Source organism: Podarcis melisellensis, assembly GCF_964234715.1.
Source record: "Podarcis melisellensis genome assembly, chromosome: 3".
In the NCBI taxonomy this organism is placed as follows: Eukaryota; Metazoa; Chordata; class Lepidosauria; order Squamata; family Lacertidae; genus Podarcis; species Podarcis melisellensis.
This window is the reverse complement of record NC_138530.1, coordinates 99,240,919-99,261,349: the sequence shown is the minus strand read 5'-3', so window position 1 is coordinate 99,261,349 and position 20,431 is coordinate 99,240,919. Positions and strand designations below refer to the sequence as shown.

Below are 20,431 nucleotides of genomic sequence, written 5' to 3'. Positions count from 1 at the left end.
ATGCAGTCCCTTGTGTGCTCTCTCTGGAGGGTTGAGGACCCCCCAAAGCAAATTTTAGGGGTACTGCAGGGGAAGAAGAGTCAAGGAAGTCTTGCACCCACTATCATGACATGGGATTTAATCCTCTATCTTGTGGGACACTGACTCTGCTGACTCTGGGATGCCTCTGCTGCTGGAGTTCCACTTTGCCTCTTCTGACCACATTGTTTCCTTTTACTTCCTCTACAACCAGCCCTTTTCTCTTTCATCTAGTATTATATATGACAGCCTATTCTTGTAGCCTACTACTGCTTCTCTTTTCTTTTATTGGACAGGGAAGGAAGAGATACGTTGTGCAGGCCATCACTATTATTTGATTAGGGAGGAGGCATGTTGTGGCTACGTATGATATATCCAAACACTGTGAATTAGCTGTGCACTGTCCCCTTAGCCTTCAAAAACCAAGCAAGCATCGAGAAACCCCATCCCTATGCTTACCAACCAGCTGTATTCCCTATTTAATAAACTTGTCAGTCACCAACACCTGTATGGAGGATGAATCAATAGTCCAGGCTCAAGAGACAATACAGTAATCAGTTTTACTAATACACTGCTTCAGAAGCCAGCATATAAGAGGGCATTGTAGAATAACTTGATACAACATTTGTTGTTTAGTCGTTTAGTCATGTCCGACTCTTCATGACCCCATGAACCAGACCACGCCAGGCCCTCCTGTCTTCCACTGCCTCCCACAGTTTGGTCAAACTCATGCTGGTAGCTTTGAGAACACTATCCAAGCATCTCATCCTCTGTCGTCCACTTCTCCTTGTGCCCTCCATCTTTCCCAACATCAGGGTCTTTAAGATACAACATAGGTAAAGGTAAAGGATCCCTGGACAGTTAAGTCCAATCAAAGGTGACTATGGGGTGCAGTGCTCATTTTGCTTCAGGCAAGAGAGCTGGCGTTTGTCCACAGACAGTTTTCCGGGCCATGTGGCCAGCATGACTAAACCGCTTCTGGAACAACAGAACACTATGACAGAAACCAGAGCACATGGAAACGCCGTTTACCTTTCTGCCATAGTGGTACTGTGCTGATCCGGGGGGGGGGGGGCAGTTACCATGCGGCATGGTCTAAGTCCGGTCCTAGGTTGAGGGTAAGGAGGCTGTCCGTCAGGGGCGAAGTGAGGTCCAAAACAAGGAGTCAGGTGTGGTCAGGAACTCAGGAGAGCATGTCAGGGTGCCGGCAGGAACAGGTTACCAACGATGTTGTTCCCACAACCTGGGGCTGGGCGGGCTGGCCTTTATCTCCTCTGAGGCATAGGGCGGCCCCGGTCCACAGGTGCCTCACCTCCCCTGGCCTGGAGGAGAGCACTCCTCCTGAGAGAACTTAGTTCCCTCCGCCTCTCTGCCCTGAGCCTCTGCAGCTCAGGAGAGGCTGGAGGGTTACTGGACCCAGAGGCAACCTCACCTTCCCCTGAAGAACCTGCAGGCAATGGGTCCTCAATTCACCTGGTGTCTGCTCCTGAGGATCCGGCACAGGTGAGGGGCCTTCAGATTCAAGCCCCTGCCCCAGCTCAGCCGGCCCTGGAGGTGGGGACTCCTGTGCAGGCTGGTATTCCTCAGGTTCAGCCTCTGAATCAGATGCCCAGGCCATCACAGATACCTAGTTATCTACTTGCACTAGTGTGCTTTCAAGCTGCTAAGTTGGCAGGAGCTGGGACAGAGCAACAGGAGCTCAGCACCATTGTGCAGATTCAAAGCGCTGACCTTCTGATCGGCAGGCCAAGACACTCAGTGGTTTAGACCACAGTGCCACTCTCATCCCATTGATACAACATATGGTATCTGAAGAAGTATTCTCACTGTATAATAGGGGAGCATTTCAGGCAGAGATCTTTGGTTTGATAACAGTGGTATTTGAATTACCCCCCCCCCAAAAAAAGTGTTCCTATTTTCACAGAATGTGTGCTACCCGATGCAAAATTCTCAGTGCAAGTCAGGGTGACATAGCATCCTTTACAATTAGCATGATGTCCATCTGAATGTAGGGATACTATTCATAAAGTTGACAATTACCGACATTTTTTATTATTAAAGCACATAAAAGAAGTGTAATGCTTTATGCAAACGGTTTGATGGTGTTGTGGTTGCTTAGCAACCAGAAGGCAGCATGATAGAGAAGAAGAACAAGGACTGAAGCAAATAAAGGGCTGCTTTTCAGTGAAACAGAATCACCATTTGTACAATATCAAAGTCATGATCATAGACTATTTCTTATTTTCAAACAAACATTTCTCCTGAAATCAAATCAGCATATGAGAGAGATCAATAGCTATTAGTCATGATATCTATATATTGCCAGTATCTGGTTTCTAGGGAATCTCTGTTTGTAGGCTTCCCATGGATATTAGTTGGCCACTGTGAAAATTGAATGCTGTACCAAATGGGTGACTTTGGTCTCATACCACAGGATATTTTTTATGTTCTTACCTGTTGTATACATCTGGGAGTATCTAAATTGTGCCTCTTTGCTAAGGTCCCTATGGTGTATGTTGATGTCACAAATCTATACCAAGACTAGAACTTTTATATCAAGCCTTCAAAGGTTCTTATCCAGAAGGTGTTACCAGATATTGGCGGTCCCCACAAAAACTATCCTTTATAATCAAGGATATATTCTGAAAATATAGGTTGGGATTCAGCTAATGAGTCCTGTTGTTGGAAGCCCTGCAGAAGAATTTCTGCTTGTGATACATGTCTTCCAACCTTGTCTCCTCTGCCTCCATTCCTCAAAATTGGCTTGGGTGAGTAGGCACAACCTTCACAGCAGCATTGGTAGGAGGTAGGTGGGAGGGGAGAGGTGCATTTTTCTGCCTGGCAAGCCAAAATGCTTGTCCTGGTGGAAAGATCACCTTAGTGCAACCATCAAAATCCTCCCATAGGATTCTTAAATGGCTAAAGTATGTGGTGTCTTTCCTCCAGGCACCTGTGTTTTACTCTGAGCTGCACAGAAGTTATGGCAAAAAAATTACATATGTGACTACAGGGAAACACTTTCTATAAATGGTGGATATTCCAAGTGAGTTGAATGGTTAATAAGTCTGAATTAATTAATTATACCCCGCCCATATGGCTGGGTTTCCCCAGCCACTCTGGGCGGCCCCAACAGAATATTAAAAACACAATAAAAGATCAAACATTAAAAACTTCCCTAAACAGGGCTGCTTTCAGATGTCTTTTAAAAGCCAGATAGTTGTTTCTTTCCTTGACATCTGATGGGAGGGCGTTTAATTTTTCAGAAAAAATACAGGCATAAATACCAAAAGGTCACAGAGCACAACATACATATGAAAACAAAGACGGAACGTTTTTATAAGTCAAGGCTGATGACCGCGGAATTAACAATCATATACAAAATGTGCATCATTTTTTGAATCATGTGGAAATGAAATTCTTGGGGGGGGGGAGCTCTATGTTGAACTGATGTTGAACGCTGTACTGAAGAATGATAATTTATCAACCAACATTTACCAATAAATGAATCTAATAGCATTTGGCCATCGAACATGAATATTTGTGCACAGTCAATTTGTTGACCACAGCTAAATTTCTTCCTTTTATGTGCCACTGAACAGATTGGGTAGCCGGCTCTACAGTTAAGGCAGAATGAGCCAGCTGCCTAATACAGACTATTCAGGGCATCATGAAAGGGTATAGAATTGTTAGCATTTATATCAGATTTTTCTCCCGGTATAAAAAGTATACCCTTAGAACCTGAGGGTTGAACATAGAAATAGTGCTCAAGTTTTTGATATTTTTAAGAACACCTAGGAAACATTTCCCTTCACCATTTGAATCCCAAAATATGCACCAGATGTGGTCTTCTTAGAGACAGGATAGAGTGTCATAGCCTACAGGGGAGACTATACATATTCAGGCTTATTAATTGCTTATCAGTTAGTTCTTCCTCAAGGCATATTGGCAGTTACAAAGAAACTTCAGAATCACAGGTGGCTACTTGGAGGGGTAGATATTTATAACCTTTTCAAGACAGCAGTGACTAATTTCTTTACACAGGAGTCCACGGCACTGATCCCTGAATTCCTAATCACTCAATAGGAACTTTGCACCAAATCTATGTCTCCCAATTTAAGTCAAAATGACCTTTGTTTTCTTATTGCAACTATTTTCCAGTGTTGCGTGTCGAGGTCCCCCAAGACACCCCTAAATAATTCACAATTCACACATATTTTTTGTTTAAGGTTATGACTATCTGTCCCCATGCCCAGGGACAGAACTGACTTCCAGATTCCAGCAAAAGCCACTAAGGGAAAACAATATTGGGGAGAACATGGAGCTGGGCACCAGACCCTCCCCCCCCCCCGCATGCTCCCAGGGGCTTGCACAGCCCTAAACCATATTCAGGGGTATGGATGAAAGAATGGCAAGCCCCTGGATTCCTTTAACAGAATTCCCTTTCCGCAGCAGCATTGGAGGGGCAGGCACCGTCAGTCCTTACCCCTCCACCAACCAATTTTTTAACCAATGCCTAACTACAACCTTACAAGTTGTGACAATTTGCTACGCAGTAGGCAAAAACCAAATGGCAATCAGCCAAATGGACAAAATTCCTACCAGGCCCCTCCCCCAAAAGCAGACGACCCCATGACAGGCATAGCAAGCTCAACGCAATAGCCCTAGATTAGGGAGCGTGGGCGGGTGATCCGATGCATGCGGGTGATCCGATACACAGTGGCTTGTTCAATAAACAGCCCTTTGAGTGAGCGAAGCAGCTTCTACTGAGCAAGAGGATTTCCCGCCTCCCCCTGTTCACCCCCTAAACTCTTTCTGGGGGTTGTACAAACCTTCCAGAGCAGATTTTGGGGCAATGTGGGATGCACACATTGGGAAGAGAATGAGGAAATTTCATTTGTGCACGTGGATGTCATTCTGCTTGTATATGTTTTTTTATTTGAATATTGCCTAATATATAGAATGGTCCAATATTCTAGTTGATGGAAGCCTGAGCAGACAAACATGTTTTCAACAAGATATTTGGAAGAACCCTACTATAGCAAGAAGAATGAATGCCTCTGCAGGGAAGGACTGTTCCCATTTAGTCACTTAGCAACATATTGTAAAATGAGACATCACTAGCAAGGCCTCATCTGATGATGAAGAAGAAGGGTTTGGACTCGATATTCCACCTTTCACTCCTCTTATGGAGTCTCAAAGTGGCTAACAATCTCCTTTCCCTTCCTCCCCAACAACAAACACTCTGTGAGGTGAGTGAGGCTGAGAGATTTCAGAGAAGTGTGACTGGCCCAAGGTCACCCAGCAGCTGCATGTGGAGGAGCGAGGAAGCGAACTCGGTTCACCAGATTACGAGTACACTTAAGATTACGAGTTCACCAGATTACGAGTACACTTTTAACCACTGCACCGTGCTGGCTCTTGATGGTCTTAATGTTCTGGGAAGGTCAGGGGGGGGGGAGCTATAGCCCAGTCCTGAATTGGAGTGTATGGGGTGTTAGGCAAGGGACACGTTGTGCTCCTTCTCTGGTGGTCTGTCCACCCTGCACTCACTTCTCACCTGTGGATCCTAGAAGTTGGCATCCAATGAAGCTGGGTGCTGGAGAATTCAAGGCAGGCAAAAATAAGTATTTCTTCACCCAGCATGTAGTTAAACTATGGAATTCACTCCCACAATAGGTAGCGTTGGCCACCAGCTTGTGTAGCTTTAAAGGAGGATAAGACCAATTTGTGGAGGAATTATTAGACTCTCAATGGCTACTGTCCATCCTGGTTCTGTTTTATCTCCTTTGTTGCTAGAAGTGTGCCTTTGAACACCAGTTGCTGGGAATTGCAGCTGAGCAGAGTGTGGTTATGCTCAGGTTGATCTTGTGGGCTTTGCATAAACATCTGGCTGGCCACTGTAAGAATGGGATGCTGGGTTAGATGGGCCATTGACCTGATCAGATAGGGTCAAGAGAACACTCGGGGCATGACTGGCTCCCATGAGTCTTCTCCCTTGTATTTGCATTCACTGTGCATGGAGACACCATGGAGCACTGCTTTAGAAGACAGAGAATAAGAGAGCTGAGTCTGCTGTGGCAATACTCCGTTCCTCATTATGCAAGAAGGAAGCATTCATATAATGTAGCTTGTTGCAGCTTCCTATTGCCAGCTGAGAGTTCTCGTCCCTTGCTTCAAGCTATGTTTAACAGGATATAAATACATTTTTAGGAACTACTTGATTATAAAAGGCATTACATTTAGGGAAAGAAATGTGGCAGTATCTGCATTATAATGGCTTGGTTTGAACAATTGGCAGATATGCTAGGAAATCCTTCTCTTTTTAAAGGCCTACTGAATTCCCACAGCTTTAATATCTATTCATTAGAGTTGCTGATTTAAATTTAGTAGAAAATGGTTGCTTATTAGTCCTTAGTTTTAACCTGCAAATCCTTTTTTTATTGAATCCTTTATGCTGAGATTTGGAAACTCCCACATGCATTTGACAGCATTTCAGTAGAGGATTTAGACTTAGAGACCTATTCATAGGAAGTTATAAAATAAAAATAAAAATTGTAGCCTGGAATAATTTTTTGTTTTGGGTATAACAGCAAGTATTGGGATTATATTTGTGCCTAAACTGCGTGTGAGAGCCTAAGCATTGTGCACAAAACATCGCCCCCCTCCCAACTTTTCTCTGTGCAGACATTTTATTCATTACAAAACAGATTGATTTTTAAGCCTCAGTGTAATTCTAAGATTCGGCATATCTGTATTTGTGGGATTAATGAGCTCAGCAAGATGGATAGAAAACATGTTTGTCGTAAATCAAGGCTACTTGGTAAGGGGTTGCCTGTTAATAAGCTGCCTGCCCTCATATGGTTCTGCAGGGTATATACTATACAATCTCGGAGCAAAGCCCTGCTGAGCAAGGTCTTAGAATTCAGTCGTGACTGGAAGTTTTAGAAAACGAGGCTTTTATTGACTGCCTAATTTAGGGGCCATGCACATACTGTAGTCCAGTATCAACACTTTCTGCTAAAAAGTCAATATCTTATACTTTGCATTGAAATATGGTGTCTGTGCCTTCATGTTCATAAAATGTATGCCTGAATAGTACTTTCATTTATTAAAATGGGTATCCTACTTTCCCCCTAAGAACTAAGGGCAATGTGCATAAGAGAAAGGATGTCCCACATTTCTTCCTCACAAAAAATGCCATGATGTAGGTTAGAATGAGAGGGGCGTGTGCTTGGCTCAGGGTCACCCAACGAGAATCAACTTGCCTCAGAAAGAATTCAGACCCCCCCAGGTCTTCCTAGTCCAGCACTGAGTCCATTACAACACAACTGGCACAATGCAGCACTCCTGACTAAAGGCATGATCAAACATTTTAGCACCTAAACTGAAGCTTGAAGTTTGGTAATTAAGGTTTTACTGAAGTCCCAGCATGGGGTTTGGCTATTCCAGGAACAACGTACTCGGCATTAGCAATATTAATGTGATCACACCAAGCCACATTACTTATTCCCGCTGGCTGTTATTGCTTGAGAAGCTGTCGCACTAGAGAGACAGGGGAGAGAGATGTTCAAGATTTAATTTGTGCTGAAGCTCAGCCCCCACCCCAAATTTTCTCGGGCAGTGTCCAGCCTTGCAAATAAGTAAAATAAAATAGGGTTCTATAGGCTGTGTATGGAATGTATGCACACAAGTAGGAGTTGGGATTGGGGCTGCTCTGATAGGCAGTGTGAAGCCTCCCTTCCCAGCTGAGGGTATTGTTAAATACCATGGTGATTTTTAAAAAATGCATAAAATTAACACTGAAAAACTTTTGCAATAATTGAACTTTGTAAACCTTTTGTGGCCTGGTCATCCCCTTATATGCCTGCTGGGATTGACAAGCCATCCGATCCTCACCTGAATCTCATAGCTCTCCTGTAGCAGCCTCTGATTAGTTACCATTTAACTCTTGGGGAAAATAATTAGCATCAGACGTCCTGTGCATGGAAGTTGCCAAACCAATTAACCAACTAGGATTACTGCTAATAGCACCAGTTTTTCTATTAGTATTGCTGGATAGTTTTGATGAACTACAAAAGCATTTTTAGTTTGCTTTCTGTTGCAACCCTGGAACTTTTCTTTATTAGTGCCACTTTGTTTTGTATGATTCCTTGCCAATGAAGGAAAACAACTTTTCTGCTTTAAAATATATGTGTTGATAATATGATTTTGGTTACTGAGGACAAACAAGATTGTACAAAAACAAGATTGGGTGCAGGCCTGGCCAGGCCATAGGCATCCTGACTGTGACAAAGGTGACCTGTGTGCTTGCTTGCTTGCTTGCTTGATTAACAGCTTTTGGGAACTTCAAGGTCCCTGCTCTCCCTTCTTATGGTCTTTGTACTGGACCTGGAGACTCCAATAGAGAGCATCCCATGTCAAGAAGGAGGGCAAGTGGGCACTCTATTGAATGACAGGGCAGGAGTTACATGGAGCAGGGCCTTTTCACTAGTGGTGCCCATTGTATGCCTCACTCTTCCCAGACCAGGATTTACACCAGCGCAATAGAGTTGGCCAGGATGCCAGAAGGGATACAGTTTACGAGCTTTCACCATTATCTGCACAGCAGGGGGTGTTAAGTCAACAGTGCAAAGGCTGAGCTGAAGCATTCCCTGTTACACTAAAGAAAAATATCTGTTAGATATCTCACGCAGGACTGTTCAAATAAACATGCTGTTAGATGGTTTGATACATGCCATGGAATGCTGATTTTTCAATATCTCTTTTCATGTTTCCTATGATAATTAGAAATATATGCATTTAAAACTAGGTAAAAAGAAATATTAAAATTGGAAAGCACAGCTTTTCTCACTTTTTTTCATTCTCTCTCTCTCTTTCTCTTTGTTTTTCAGGTCAGAACTGTGGAGGGTTAGTACAGGGTCCAAATGGTACAATAGAAAGCCCAGGATTTCCTCATGGCTATCCAAATTATGCCAATTGCACATGGATCATTATCACAGGAGAGCGTAACAGGATACAATTATCATTTCATACGTTTGCCCTTGAAGAAGATTTTGATATTTTGTCTGTTTATGATGGGCAACCACAGCAAGGAAACCTGAAAGTGAGGTAAAGTTATTCATGGCTACGCTTATACTGTTTGTAAGTCTTCTGTTTCATGAACAATTAGTGGTTCGCAGCAATTAATATCCACATGTGTTCTACTTTTCATAATGGCAAAGAGATGGATTGATGCTTGTTGAAAGTCAAATGATCTGTTTCTCCTGATTTTCAGCTATAACAATCACAGTTGCCATTATTTCTCTACATTTTCTCTTCTTCAGCAACGGTTGTCAAGTGCCGGGGGGGAAGCATTGTTAAGTTAATGTCTGACTACTCTTGCTTATATAGAAAAGCTTATTGTGTTTCAGAAACAAATTTGGTAATTTCAGTAACATGTAAAATGGGGACAATATAGCAGATAGCACATTCAGTTGCCTCATTGTTCAACTGCCCCCTCCGAAAGAAAAATATTGTAGAAGGGAAATAAAGGAGAGTGATGTACTGTATTTCTTGCAAAAAAGACTTGGTGCATTGGTTTTGAGCGTGGTATGTGTTTTCAGTCCTACACTTCACTCAATTCCCTGTATCCCAGATACAAGGATATCCTTGGAATATGTAACCAAAGAGTGAGGACTGAGTGAGGATGTCTTATTACAGATGTATATAAATGCAGTATGATGCTGTGTTTCTGCAGACCTCTTTAAATAGCAATCCACATAGCAACAGTCTCCATGGATGAAGCCTTTTGCAAGCACTAGCTTACTGTGCAGATTGGGTGGTATTCTTCACGTAACCACTTGGTGTGGAGAAAAGGGCTTGATTTACACGGGAAGACAGTGCCCAGGAGTGGCAGACCTCTGCCATGGTAATTGTTTAAATGTGAAGCCTTCTCCAGTTGGTGAACATATTGTGTTGTTCCTGCATGCTTGTTTTGCATGAGTGGTTAAAAACACTTAATGTATATGTCCTAACTTTGCTGCTCCAATGCTGGGTTGGCTAGCCTCATATTTTGACCATTTATATCGTGGCCATTGTTTCCCACCATAGCTGCTACTTCCTGCAAAGCCAACAAAAATAGCCTACACCCAGGCTGCTTCAAATACCACTTTTGGTCCATTTGGATACTCTTGCTAGCTGGGATTAGTTTGGTACATCCACCAACCAGGGCCTCAGTTTCAGTCCACATAGTTACATTTATTCTGAAAAGGTGCGGGCTTTTTCTTGTTGTTGTTGTTTGAATTATTTCAAAGACAAGCATATTTTCATTGCTACTTTTCCTGTTTTGCTGTTGCTAACTTTAGGTCTTTTGGCATTAACGTTTAATGCTTTATGCTTTACAAATTTTCTGTGCATTTTCAAATTATTATCCACAGTGTGGTCACCTTGCTTGCTGCAAAATGTACTAAAAGCAGGGTGAAGAACTCTTCATTCATTATAACACTTAGGCTGTATATCAGACTCTGAATTCAGTACTTCCAATATGTACACAGGGACTTGAATGTATTCTTAAAGTTCTGGACAGACACTGGCCTATGTTGTCTCTAGTGGTTGGGGTGAGGTTTCATGTACACTATGGAAATGAATGCAGAGAGCATTCATGTGCACTGAACAGAAGTTTGCAAAAGTTCTGTGAAGTTTCTTTTTATTGTGTGTCAGGTGTTTCCCACTGAAAAGATGTTTCTGAGCCAGGGATTTCTTGTAACACATTTGATGTATTGCACAGCTTTGTTTTCATCGATAATGAACCCACACCCACATCAGGCTCTGGAGAAATGGTCTTAGAAGCCCATCTGTAACTACTAGAATGTATAGAACTTGTTCTTACTGCTAATGTGCAACAGGGAATTAGATTATTATTTTTTGGTGCTAAATAAGCATATTGAAGGGGGTTTTGCTCACATTTGTATTCTTGTGCACATTTATAAAGGGGAAGTAATAAATTGGTCAGCTACAGGTAAGGATATTTAAATAGTCATAATGCCGTAAGGCGATATATGGCTTTCAAAAGTATGAAAGTGAATTAAACATTCCATATTTATATTGTATTGTATTGTATTGTATTGTATTGTATTGTATTGTATTGTATTGTAGTGTGTGTGAAGAAACTATAGCAGCATCACCATATGACTAGCAACACAGAAAAAAACAAAGGTTAGCACACACACCCTACAGTTGAAGAAAGTTTTCTTCCTCCCAAGGCCTCTATTTGCAAATGAAAGTCTGTGTCTTTTGGCCTGTTCATGACTAATTAAAGGATGTAGCTAGAAAGTATGTGCTCAACAAAGATGCCAAACTTGATAATGCTGCAATATTAACACTCAAGAAGGTGGCAGCAACAAGTTTGAGTACATTGCAAATAATTCATCCTACCAAAGGCAGCAGCAAAAGAGGGCTAAGTTAGGAGCAGAATGAGGTTAAATGGCTCATCTGGCTTCAGCCAGTGATGGGATGAAGCACACTGCCTCCCACATATGCCTTACCTGAATCCTGGTTGGCTGCAAAATCACCCCAGCCAAAACTGTATGGGTTAAGTGGAAGGGGTTGGACAAATAGCCGCTTCTGCCCTGCCACTTTGGCCCTTATATTTTGGTATTCTCTCAAAAAAAATCAGTTTATATATTCAAACACACAAATGCAGACTGCTGCTTATATCTTGCAGTGATGTAACAGAACTGCTTGCCATGGAATCTTCTTTTTTAAAAGAAGTGATATGTAGGTCATTATTTAAGAGCACAGTGCAAACATATGATGATTTGTGACTCAGTGGTGTCTACAGCGGCATTCACTCTAATGAGGAAAAATGCGGATAATGAGTGCTATCACTAAAATAGCAAGTTCTAATTAAACTAGAACAAAAAAGCTCTAAGGATAAGCTGTTCACATTTTAGACTTTGTGCAGTTTTATTTTAGATATACAATTAACGACACTCATGGCAGTGCTGGAATATAAATATAATACAGAAGTCAGGAATAGTAAAATAAATTATGTAATTCACCGAAAATATATACTGCTCGTTGCGTAATGTACATGAAAGTACATGAAAGATCAGGTGACTTAAAGCAAGAGTGGAGAAGCCTCTCAGTTTAGCCCTCTGCACTGTCCCCAGGCCACAACCCAAACAGGCTGTGCCCTCTTCTTGAATGCTTTTGACTGACCTGAATGGGCACTTGAAGTGTCATAATGCTTCTTGTTTACCTTAAGGGAGGATGGCAATGTGTGTGTTTTGTCTTGCCGAATGCAAGGTGGTTCTTTTAAAATGAGATTCAGAAGTAATACAAAACACAAGAGAGCGAGAAGACGAAAGATTTTATTCTAAACAGCAAGCAATATACACATACCATGCAAGCACCTCGATCTGCCACTTGGAAGCCCTCAAGAAGTGGTGAAATGACTCCCCCAGTCACCAATGCATCAGGGACGCGGGTGGCGCTGTGGGTTAAACCACAGAGCCTAGGACTTGCCGATCAGAAGGTCGGCGGTTCGAATCCCCGCGCCCATTGCTCAGTCCCTGCTCCTGCTAACCTAGCAGTTTGAAAGCACGTCAAAGTGCAAGTAGATAAATAGGTACCACTCCGGTGGGAAGGTAAACGGCGTTTCCGTGTGCTGCTCTGGTTCGCCAGAAGCGGCTTTGTCATGCTGGCCACATGACCCGGAAGCTGTACGCCAGCTCCCTCGGCCAATAAAGCGAGATGAGCACCGCAACCCCAGAGTCGGTCACGACTGGACCTAATGGTCAGGGGTCCCTTTACCTTTACCAATGCATCACTTTCTCCAAACAATGTCCAATATCAAATAAGGTTCTCATCACTTTCTCTTCCTCCTAACTGATTAGGACATTAAAGGCTGTTCTCATGCCATCAAAGAACTTAACAAGAGATAAGGAGAAGAAGGAAGGAAAAGAGGCAGGAAGAGGGCAACCGAGTCAGATCACTAACTCCTAGAAATATAATTTTATCTTCCAGATAGATTGCCCATACATGTTTGTGTAGGTAGGTAGGTAGGTAGAAACCACTGACTTTGGCATGGCATGAATGCAGAAGTCACATTTGTTGTTCGTCCCAGTTTTGCCTCTGGCTGCACCTACTTTTTGCTCTGCCCTGGAGGAATGTGGTCCCTGAGCTGGAAAAAAAAGTTTTCTCACCCCTGAATTTAAAACAGTGGTCCTTTGTTGAAAAACAGTAGCTCAAAAGTACTGTGCTATATCTGTTCAACATGAAAACACCTGCCAAAACCCAAACAGACCTGTGGAAAAGTAATCAAATACACATGAGAATTGGATCCATTTCAACTACCAGAAAAGGCCAAGGTATTAATAAATTTAATCCGCCAGTAAAAACCTACAAACTGTTGTATCGGTGGCAGATATCATCTATTAAAACAGATGCTTAAAATGCTTTTACAGCTGACGTGGCATTTAAGACCCATGGCAACATTTAACTGACCATCAGCTGGGTGGGGGTGGGGAATTGGAAATGTAACTTTCTCATGTTTGTCCCCCTCCGCAGATGCAATTTTTCAGTTGCTTGTTTTTATAAAAATTGAGTGCAGGTGCCACAGCCTACTTTGAAGCCATACTACATGAGAAGTGGAATAAACGCGAAAATGAAAAGTCAACAAACTAGCACCATGGAAGCATAAAGAGTTGTGAGCCAAGCATTGTGAGCCATGCTTTTTCTAGTACAGAAATCAGGGGTTTATCTCTATTCTAGCACTGTGGGAGATGAAAACCCATAAATGGGCAGAGCAAACAGAACCCAAACCACCCTCAGCCTATTTAAATGGACAGCTATCCAGAATGAGCTATTTGTCAAACTTTGCCAATTTGGTGTGAGTAGTGAATATTAAACCAAAAATGTTGGACTTGTCCAGGACAAAAAAAAATGGTTTAAAGATTAAGGTTACTGGATTCATGATGCTTTGAGGCTATTACTGACTGGCTGTGTAATTCAGTCATAGGCAAACTCGGCCCTCCAGATGTTTTGGAACTACAACTCCCATCATCCCTAGCTAACAGGACCAGTGGTCAGGGATGATGGGAGTTGTAGTCCCAAAACATCTGGAGGGCCGAGTTTGCCTATGCCTGTTGTAATTATTTCTGTGTTCTTGTAATACTCAGTTTATACGTGTGTTATTACAAGGGAAATATACGTTTATACAAGGGCACCCCCAAGTCTCTATATTTGTATTTTCCAAAGGAAGCTTAGCCAACAAAATATTACTTGAATTTCTACCACTAGGAAAGGATGGAGGCACAGAAAACTACTGTATATGTGCATTTACAATCCAGAAAAATCACATTTCCAGGAAAGGTGGGCATCAGCCTTACTCGTTTTTAAATAATTTCTTTTTATTATTATTCTCTGCTCCAAAGACTGGTATCTATGCCTTTAAGATCTTTCCATAACAACCACAGGAGAAGTCTTTAGTAGTGTGTTCACTTAACATATCACCAAAAGAGATAAATTGCATTACCAAGACAAAGAAAAATAATGTCCAGGCTGACAACAAAGATGCTGCTGTAGCTATTTGCAGCTGCAGGGATGGGGGGAATTCTGAGATACATTTGGAGAATTTCTTTTCCCTTGGAAAAATTTGGTGAAATACCACCCCCCCCATGCTGTTTCTCTGACCACAAATAGGGTGCAGAATTTCAAGAGGCCATTTGCACACAGCTCTATCTTAAACAGCATGTATTCCCCACTCTAATTACATAAGCCTTCTGTAAGTCAAATATTTCTTCCCTCACTTTCTTTCACAGTTCAGGTTAAAGCTTACACTGTGTAGAAATGTAAAATTAATTCAGCATACTATTTAGCAATGAATCGTCCCTGTGTTCAGTTACACAATCAGCTTGTCTCACAGACGTATTAAGTCTTTTGCCAGGTGAGCTTCTTTTATAATTTAAATAGCATAATAAATAACCTTCTCCTTGCTACTTTGGGATTGAGATGTCATAACACACGTTGTTAATCCTCTCTGTAGTTGTACCATTTACCAGAAGCTCTTCTTTTTATTTAGGATGGCAATACACCTTTCAGGGTGATGCTTTCTTAAATAAGCATGTTTTCCCCACCCAAAGCAGTCTTTGAACTCCTAGTAAGATAAAGAAAATATATAATACATTTTTTCATTCATTTATTCTGTTCCTACTCCAGTTCCTACTATTTGTAGGAGGCTTCAAAGGTGAAGGGTTGGTTATATATATATATATATATATATATATATATATATATATATATGCAGGTTTTGGTGTCCTCGGGTGTCTTCCCGTGTAAAAGTTGGGGTGTCTAGGCGACGTTTCGACGAGGTCTCACTCGTCATCTTCAGGCTGGTGCTTTCGGCTTCTTGTTCCAGTAACAAGAAGCCGAAAGCACCAGCCTGAAGATGACGAGTGAGACCTCGTCGAAACGTCGCCTAGACACCCCAACTTTTACACGGGAAGACACCCGAGGACACCAAAACCTGCATTCCTGTACCCGTGAAAATCTACGAAAGCATATATATATATATATATATATATAAAATTAATCATGTGCTTTTCTAAAATACCTTTTATATATGCAAGACACCTTGTTTCGCCTTTATATTTGCAATTTAATTTGACTTGAGTGACAACTGGAGATAATGATAAAGGATGGATGCTTACACACCAAGGGCCAGAGGAGAAATTTATTTTAAATTGATTTTTATACGAAATGTGGCATTTTGGACACTGGTGAGCTTGGCTCACATTGGACTGCCTCTTACATTGAGCTTCTAATTATGTCTGAGCTACACATTCATTGTCGTGTTTTACTTTCTTAAAGAGTGCCCAATTGGTTATATGAAAAAAGTATACATAGAAATTCTCGTGTTATATCTATAATAGAAAAAGGGTGTCAAGCCCCACACTCTACTATACTTTTATAAGTATTAGCATATAACATTTTCTATTCAGTAATCTGCATTGTTGTATGCATCTGTTTATGTTCTGTTTTAGGAAATGTGGAACGGTCATATATTTTATGAAAATATTATACACTTTTTTATATGCATATGCTCATATTTTTAGTGGAACTAAAATAGCTCACCACTTGTCAAGATCAAGGAATGAGATGGGAATTGGGGGAGGGAAAACACTGTGTGGATAAACTTGACACCAATACTTTGAGAAAATTCCATTCCTATAAATAGCGTAAGATGACATTCTAGCAAAAGTGAAGCAGAGTCCTACACTCTGTGTATGGAGGTTGCCTGGTGGTCTGAATCAACTGTGCTATGTGACTTTACTGTAGCACGATACAAGAAAATGAGGTATGAGGAAGAATGGCTGTTGGCCTTAGTAATTTGGCCTGCAGTAAAAAAGATATTATAAAAAACCAAAGTTTAAAAAAAGGTGCAGGGAACAATCAAGCTTAATTCACCCCAACCTGTAGAATGTCAGGCTTCAGGGAATTGGATCCCTCCCCCCATGGCAGTAATTAAGCAGATCAAATGAAAGGAGCATTCTTACCAGATAAGTTGTTTAATAATCACAGCGAACGACTTTCAGGTTGCAAACGTGGCAAACCCGGAAGTGTATACTTCCAGGTTTCGCCACATGCGCATGCACAGAAGTGGCGCCTCATGTTGCAGATTTTTGGGGGGTACTTAAGGACCCCTGGAATGAATTAAGTTCATATCCAGAGGGTCCAGTGTATACGTCACTCCTGCATTGGGTAATCTGAGCTTGTTGCCATTGCGCTTTCTGTTATGTCACTTTCCAAGTCCGTCTAGTCTTAGGCGAAGGGGGGGGATCAGGAATGCTGTCCAAGGACACTGAATCTGCCAGCTGTTTCTCTCCTGGTGTATGCTCTTCTAGCTCTTCCTCACCCAGTATTTCCCAGCTTTCCCCCTCTCGACTATGCCCTTCTGCAAACCACTGTTCTAAATCAATACTGTCCTCCTGCCCCTGGGAAGGTTCAGAATAGGGGGGGGGGGCTCGCACCATTACTCCTCACTCCAGTCCCTGATATAGAAGTACAATATGGGGTCAAAAATGTTCACTGTTACAGTGCAGAATGAAAGTCAAGCCATCAGAAATACATCTGAAGCCTAACCATGCCAGAGACTATGATGCAACCATGTATTCTCATACATATATTCAACCCAATTACTACCTAAAACATATTAAATGAGAGTTCACAGTTGCCTGTCAAAAACTAGTTGTACGCTGCCTTCACTTAGTGCTTGAGCATAATTAGATGTAGTCCAGGCAGAATGGCTAGAGCTCATCATGGACTAGGCTTTCTCAATAGTTCAGAAATGTTCGTGAGGACTCGTTCCTCATCTGTCCTTAAACTATTAATTCTTCTTTTTCTTTGGCAATCACTCATAGTCGAGTAAGATTGTCTTCCATGAAAACAGGCTTAATAATGAGTCTGTAAGTGAATGTGGAGGCCAGTTCTGGATATCCACACGTCCTTCCACAGTGGGGACATAGGTTTCCAGGTGGGGGTTGATCATGGTGAAAGTTTGCCAAATGTGCCTTCCTCTTAGCTCTTTTCTCCCTGAGTTCATGCTTCTTCAAGGTCCACAACACCTTTGGTAAAGGCTGTTCTCCAATTTACTGAATTACTGAATTTAAAAGTTGATTGCCTTTAACTAAGTTGACATTAACAGATATCATAGAATCCCGACTTCTTTTTTATCAGATAAAGTTAATAGGTGTTTTCTTTTGAGGGTTGGCCTCAGCACTATCAAGACGAGGCTTCAATAGTACCCTGGACAGCTCCCTGCAGAACTCAGACTGTTCAAGCAAGAATGCTTCAGTAGCTGTCACCTTTCGACTGAGCCTTAAAGAAGAGATGCAGCCCAATCTCAGTAGCTAGCTGCACCTCCCATAAGAGGACGTGGTTCACTTAAAAGGGCCCAGGTTGCTTTAGTGATAGTTGTCTCCAACAGAGCAAGGGACACTGTGGTTCCACTAGGGCTTCTGAGCTAGATTTTCAAGTTCTAGAAGCAAATTCCTCCTGTGGAAGTGTGTATGGTTTAGTATGTATGTATGTGGCTGTTCCTAAGAGCAATTTCTCCCCCCATTCCAAATCCCTTGAAAAAGGAGGGCTCAACCCCAGGGCCAGGACAATAAGAAGGAATTTCTAAAATGTATCTTTGCATATCTGGAGATATGCAGAGCTATTGCTGATATGTGGCGTGTGTGTGTGTGTGTGTGTGTGTGTGTGTGTGTGTGTGTGTGTAGGTTGCCCAACCCAACTGCAACAGACCAACATGTTCAGAAAATGCATATATGCATTTGGCACATCTACTGAAATAAGACAGACAACACATTGTACATATATGACAATTCAGTTCAGGGTTACAGCTGACCTAAAATCTGCATCAGCATCACTTTCACATGGCATCCCACCTGAATAACTAATTTGACTTAAATTGTTCAGTCTTTGGTAATGATCCATCTCTATATATATATATATATATATATATATATATATATATATATAGTTGTAGCCTTACTGGCTATTCAATAATGATTGGTTAGAAAGAAACTAAAAGACCTGGGACACTGGAAGCACAGAGATGTTGGCTGCAATTAAGGTCCAAAATGTGTCTTCCAGATATCCTTACCTTGCTGTTTCATATGCTTGCTGACTCTAGTAGACATGCTAAATGTAATGAATCTCACAAGCATTTTGTTTTTAACAAAGGAAGGTCAATTATACATTTACTGTCAAAACAATGGAGGAATAGCCATTCTAAAGGATGCTAATAATGCTTTGCACTTTTTGTCTTTGTAACAAAATATGTGCACATTTTCTTCAGGCAGCATTTTAAAGGAATTTTCATATCCTTCAGCAACCAAATTACTAAGATCTGTTTGGCTAGAGAAAGGGGTCACATTCCTTAAAATTAGATAAGTGTTTTAGTTAGATGCATGATTTAAAGCTTATTCAACCATCTGTTGATAGCTTGGTCATCTACATCCAATGTGTTGCACTGGCATTCATCCAATTCTCAGTGAAAAACGCCTCAGAAAATGTCACTGATTGGCAGGATTATCTGACAGGCTGGGGACCATGAGAATACAGATGAATGTCATTTAGGCAAAAATTACCTTCAATCATTTGGACTACTGCAGAATAACAGGGATGCAGTGTGGAACTTCAATTGGTTTTACCATTCGTGTAGATAAGCAGCAAGTTGCTGTTATCATGTTGTCTGCCCACATATATCCCCTGCAATTATAATTAAGCATCCCTTATTTTTAAACATGTGATGTGATATAACGATAAAAGGTAAAAAAAAATTAGCAGTGCTCATCCACAGTACTAAGTTTGGTTTATAGAGCCAGTTCACACAGTTTAGATTAGCAAAGCATTTTTTCCTTTGCAGCATATTATATCACAGTCAGCTGTTGTTTGAAATAAACATATGTTGCCACATCACAGTAATAATGATGGAAACATAGAGAACGACCTTATACTGATTAATTTAATTTGTTCACTAAGTTCAGGGTTGCCAACACTGATTGGCCACAGCTCTTCAATATTTCAGATGGGGGACATTCTCAGCCCTATCTGGAAGTGGAAAGGATTCAACCTGGGACATTCTTCATGGAAATCATATGCTCCAACACTGAGCTTCCACAAAATAGTTTCCTCACTAGATAGGTCTATGAAAACACTCCCACATCTGCTACCATCTGGGATAGAAGTTGCAGTGATGAATCAACACCATACAGAGTTTATGGACCTGGATGTCCACAAGATGATAAAGCTCAGACTAGATATGTACTCAGTACAGACCAAATCTACAAGGCTAGGCTGAGTTGAAATGAAATGGGTAACATTATTAAACTCCACAGTACTCTTTAAATGTTCCAGATCTGGATGACAGCCCCCTGCCCCAATTCACACACTATTCCCATAACATTCCAGATCATGAAAGATGACTGACCAAAGTGGGAAGCCATTTTTATCTGTGGAGGCTTCCCTCACATTTTAGAACTGCGGTTTTTCCGATGTTTATCGAGTTTTAAAATGTGTCTTCATCTGTATGCCACTTAAAGAAGTGACATTAAAATGTTCAAGAAATGAGGCAACTGAGAGACCTAGCTGGATGCAGATATAGCTTTCCAGTTAAAATATATATTTTAAAACAGACATTAGCAATGCAATGAATATTAGATGGAAGTAAACTTTTATTAACCGATTCAATAAATATGCTATGCAACATGAAGTACTTTCAGCCCAAAATGATGTCCTGTGTTTTTCTGTGTCATTGATTCAAGCAAACCATATCAGTATTTGCAAAAGGATGCAAAATTGTTGATCTCAGTCTACAAGTGTCTTCTCAGCGCCATTCCATAGTATGAGATGAACTTCATAAATTGTA

The 20,431-nt window shown here is 41.4% G+C and overlaps 1 protein-coding gene across 1 annotated transcript in view; it reads left to right on the top strand.

Annotated features, from left to right (window-relative positions):
* Positions 1–20,431, top strand: part of LOC309367252 (CUB and sushi domain-containing protein 1-like) — a 401,610-nt gene that overhangs the window by 173,358 nt on the left and 207,821 nt on the right. Inside the window, exon 2 of the mRNA XM_081906663.1 lies at positions 8,910–9,126. Coding sequence (XP_081762789.1) covers positions 8,910–9,126 — 217 coding nt within the window. The remainder of the gene's footprint in view (positions 1–8,909; positions 9,127–20,431) is intronic.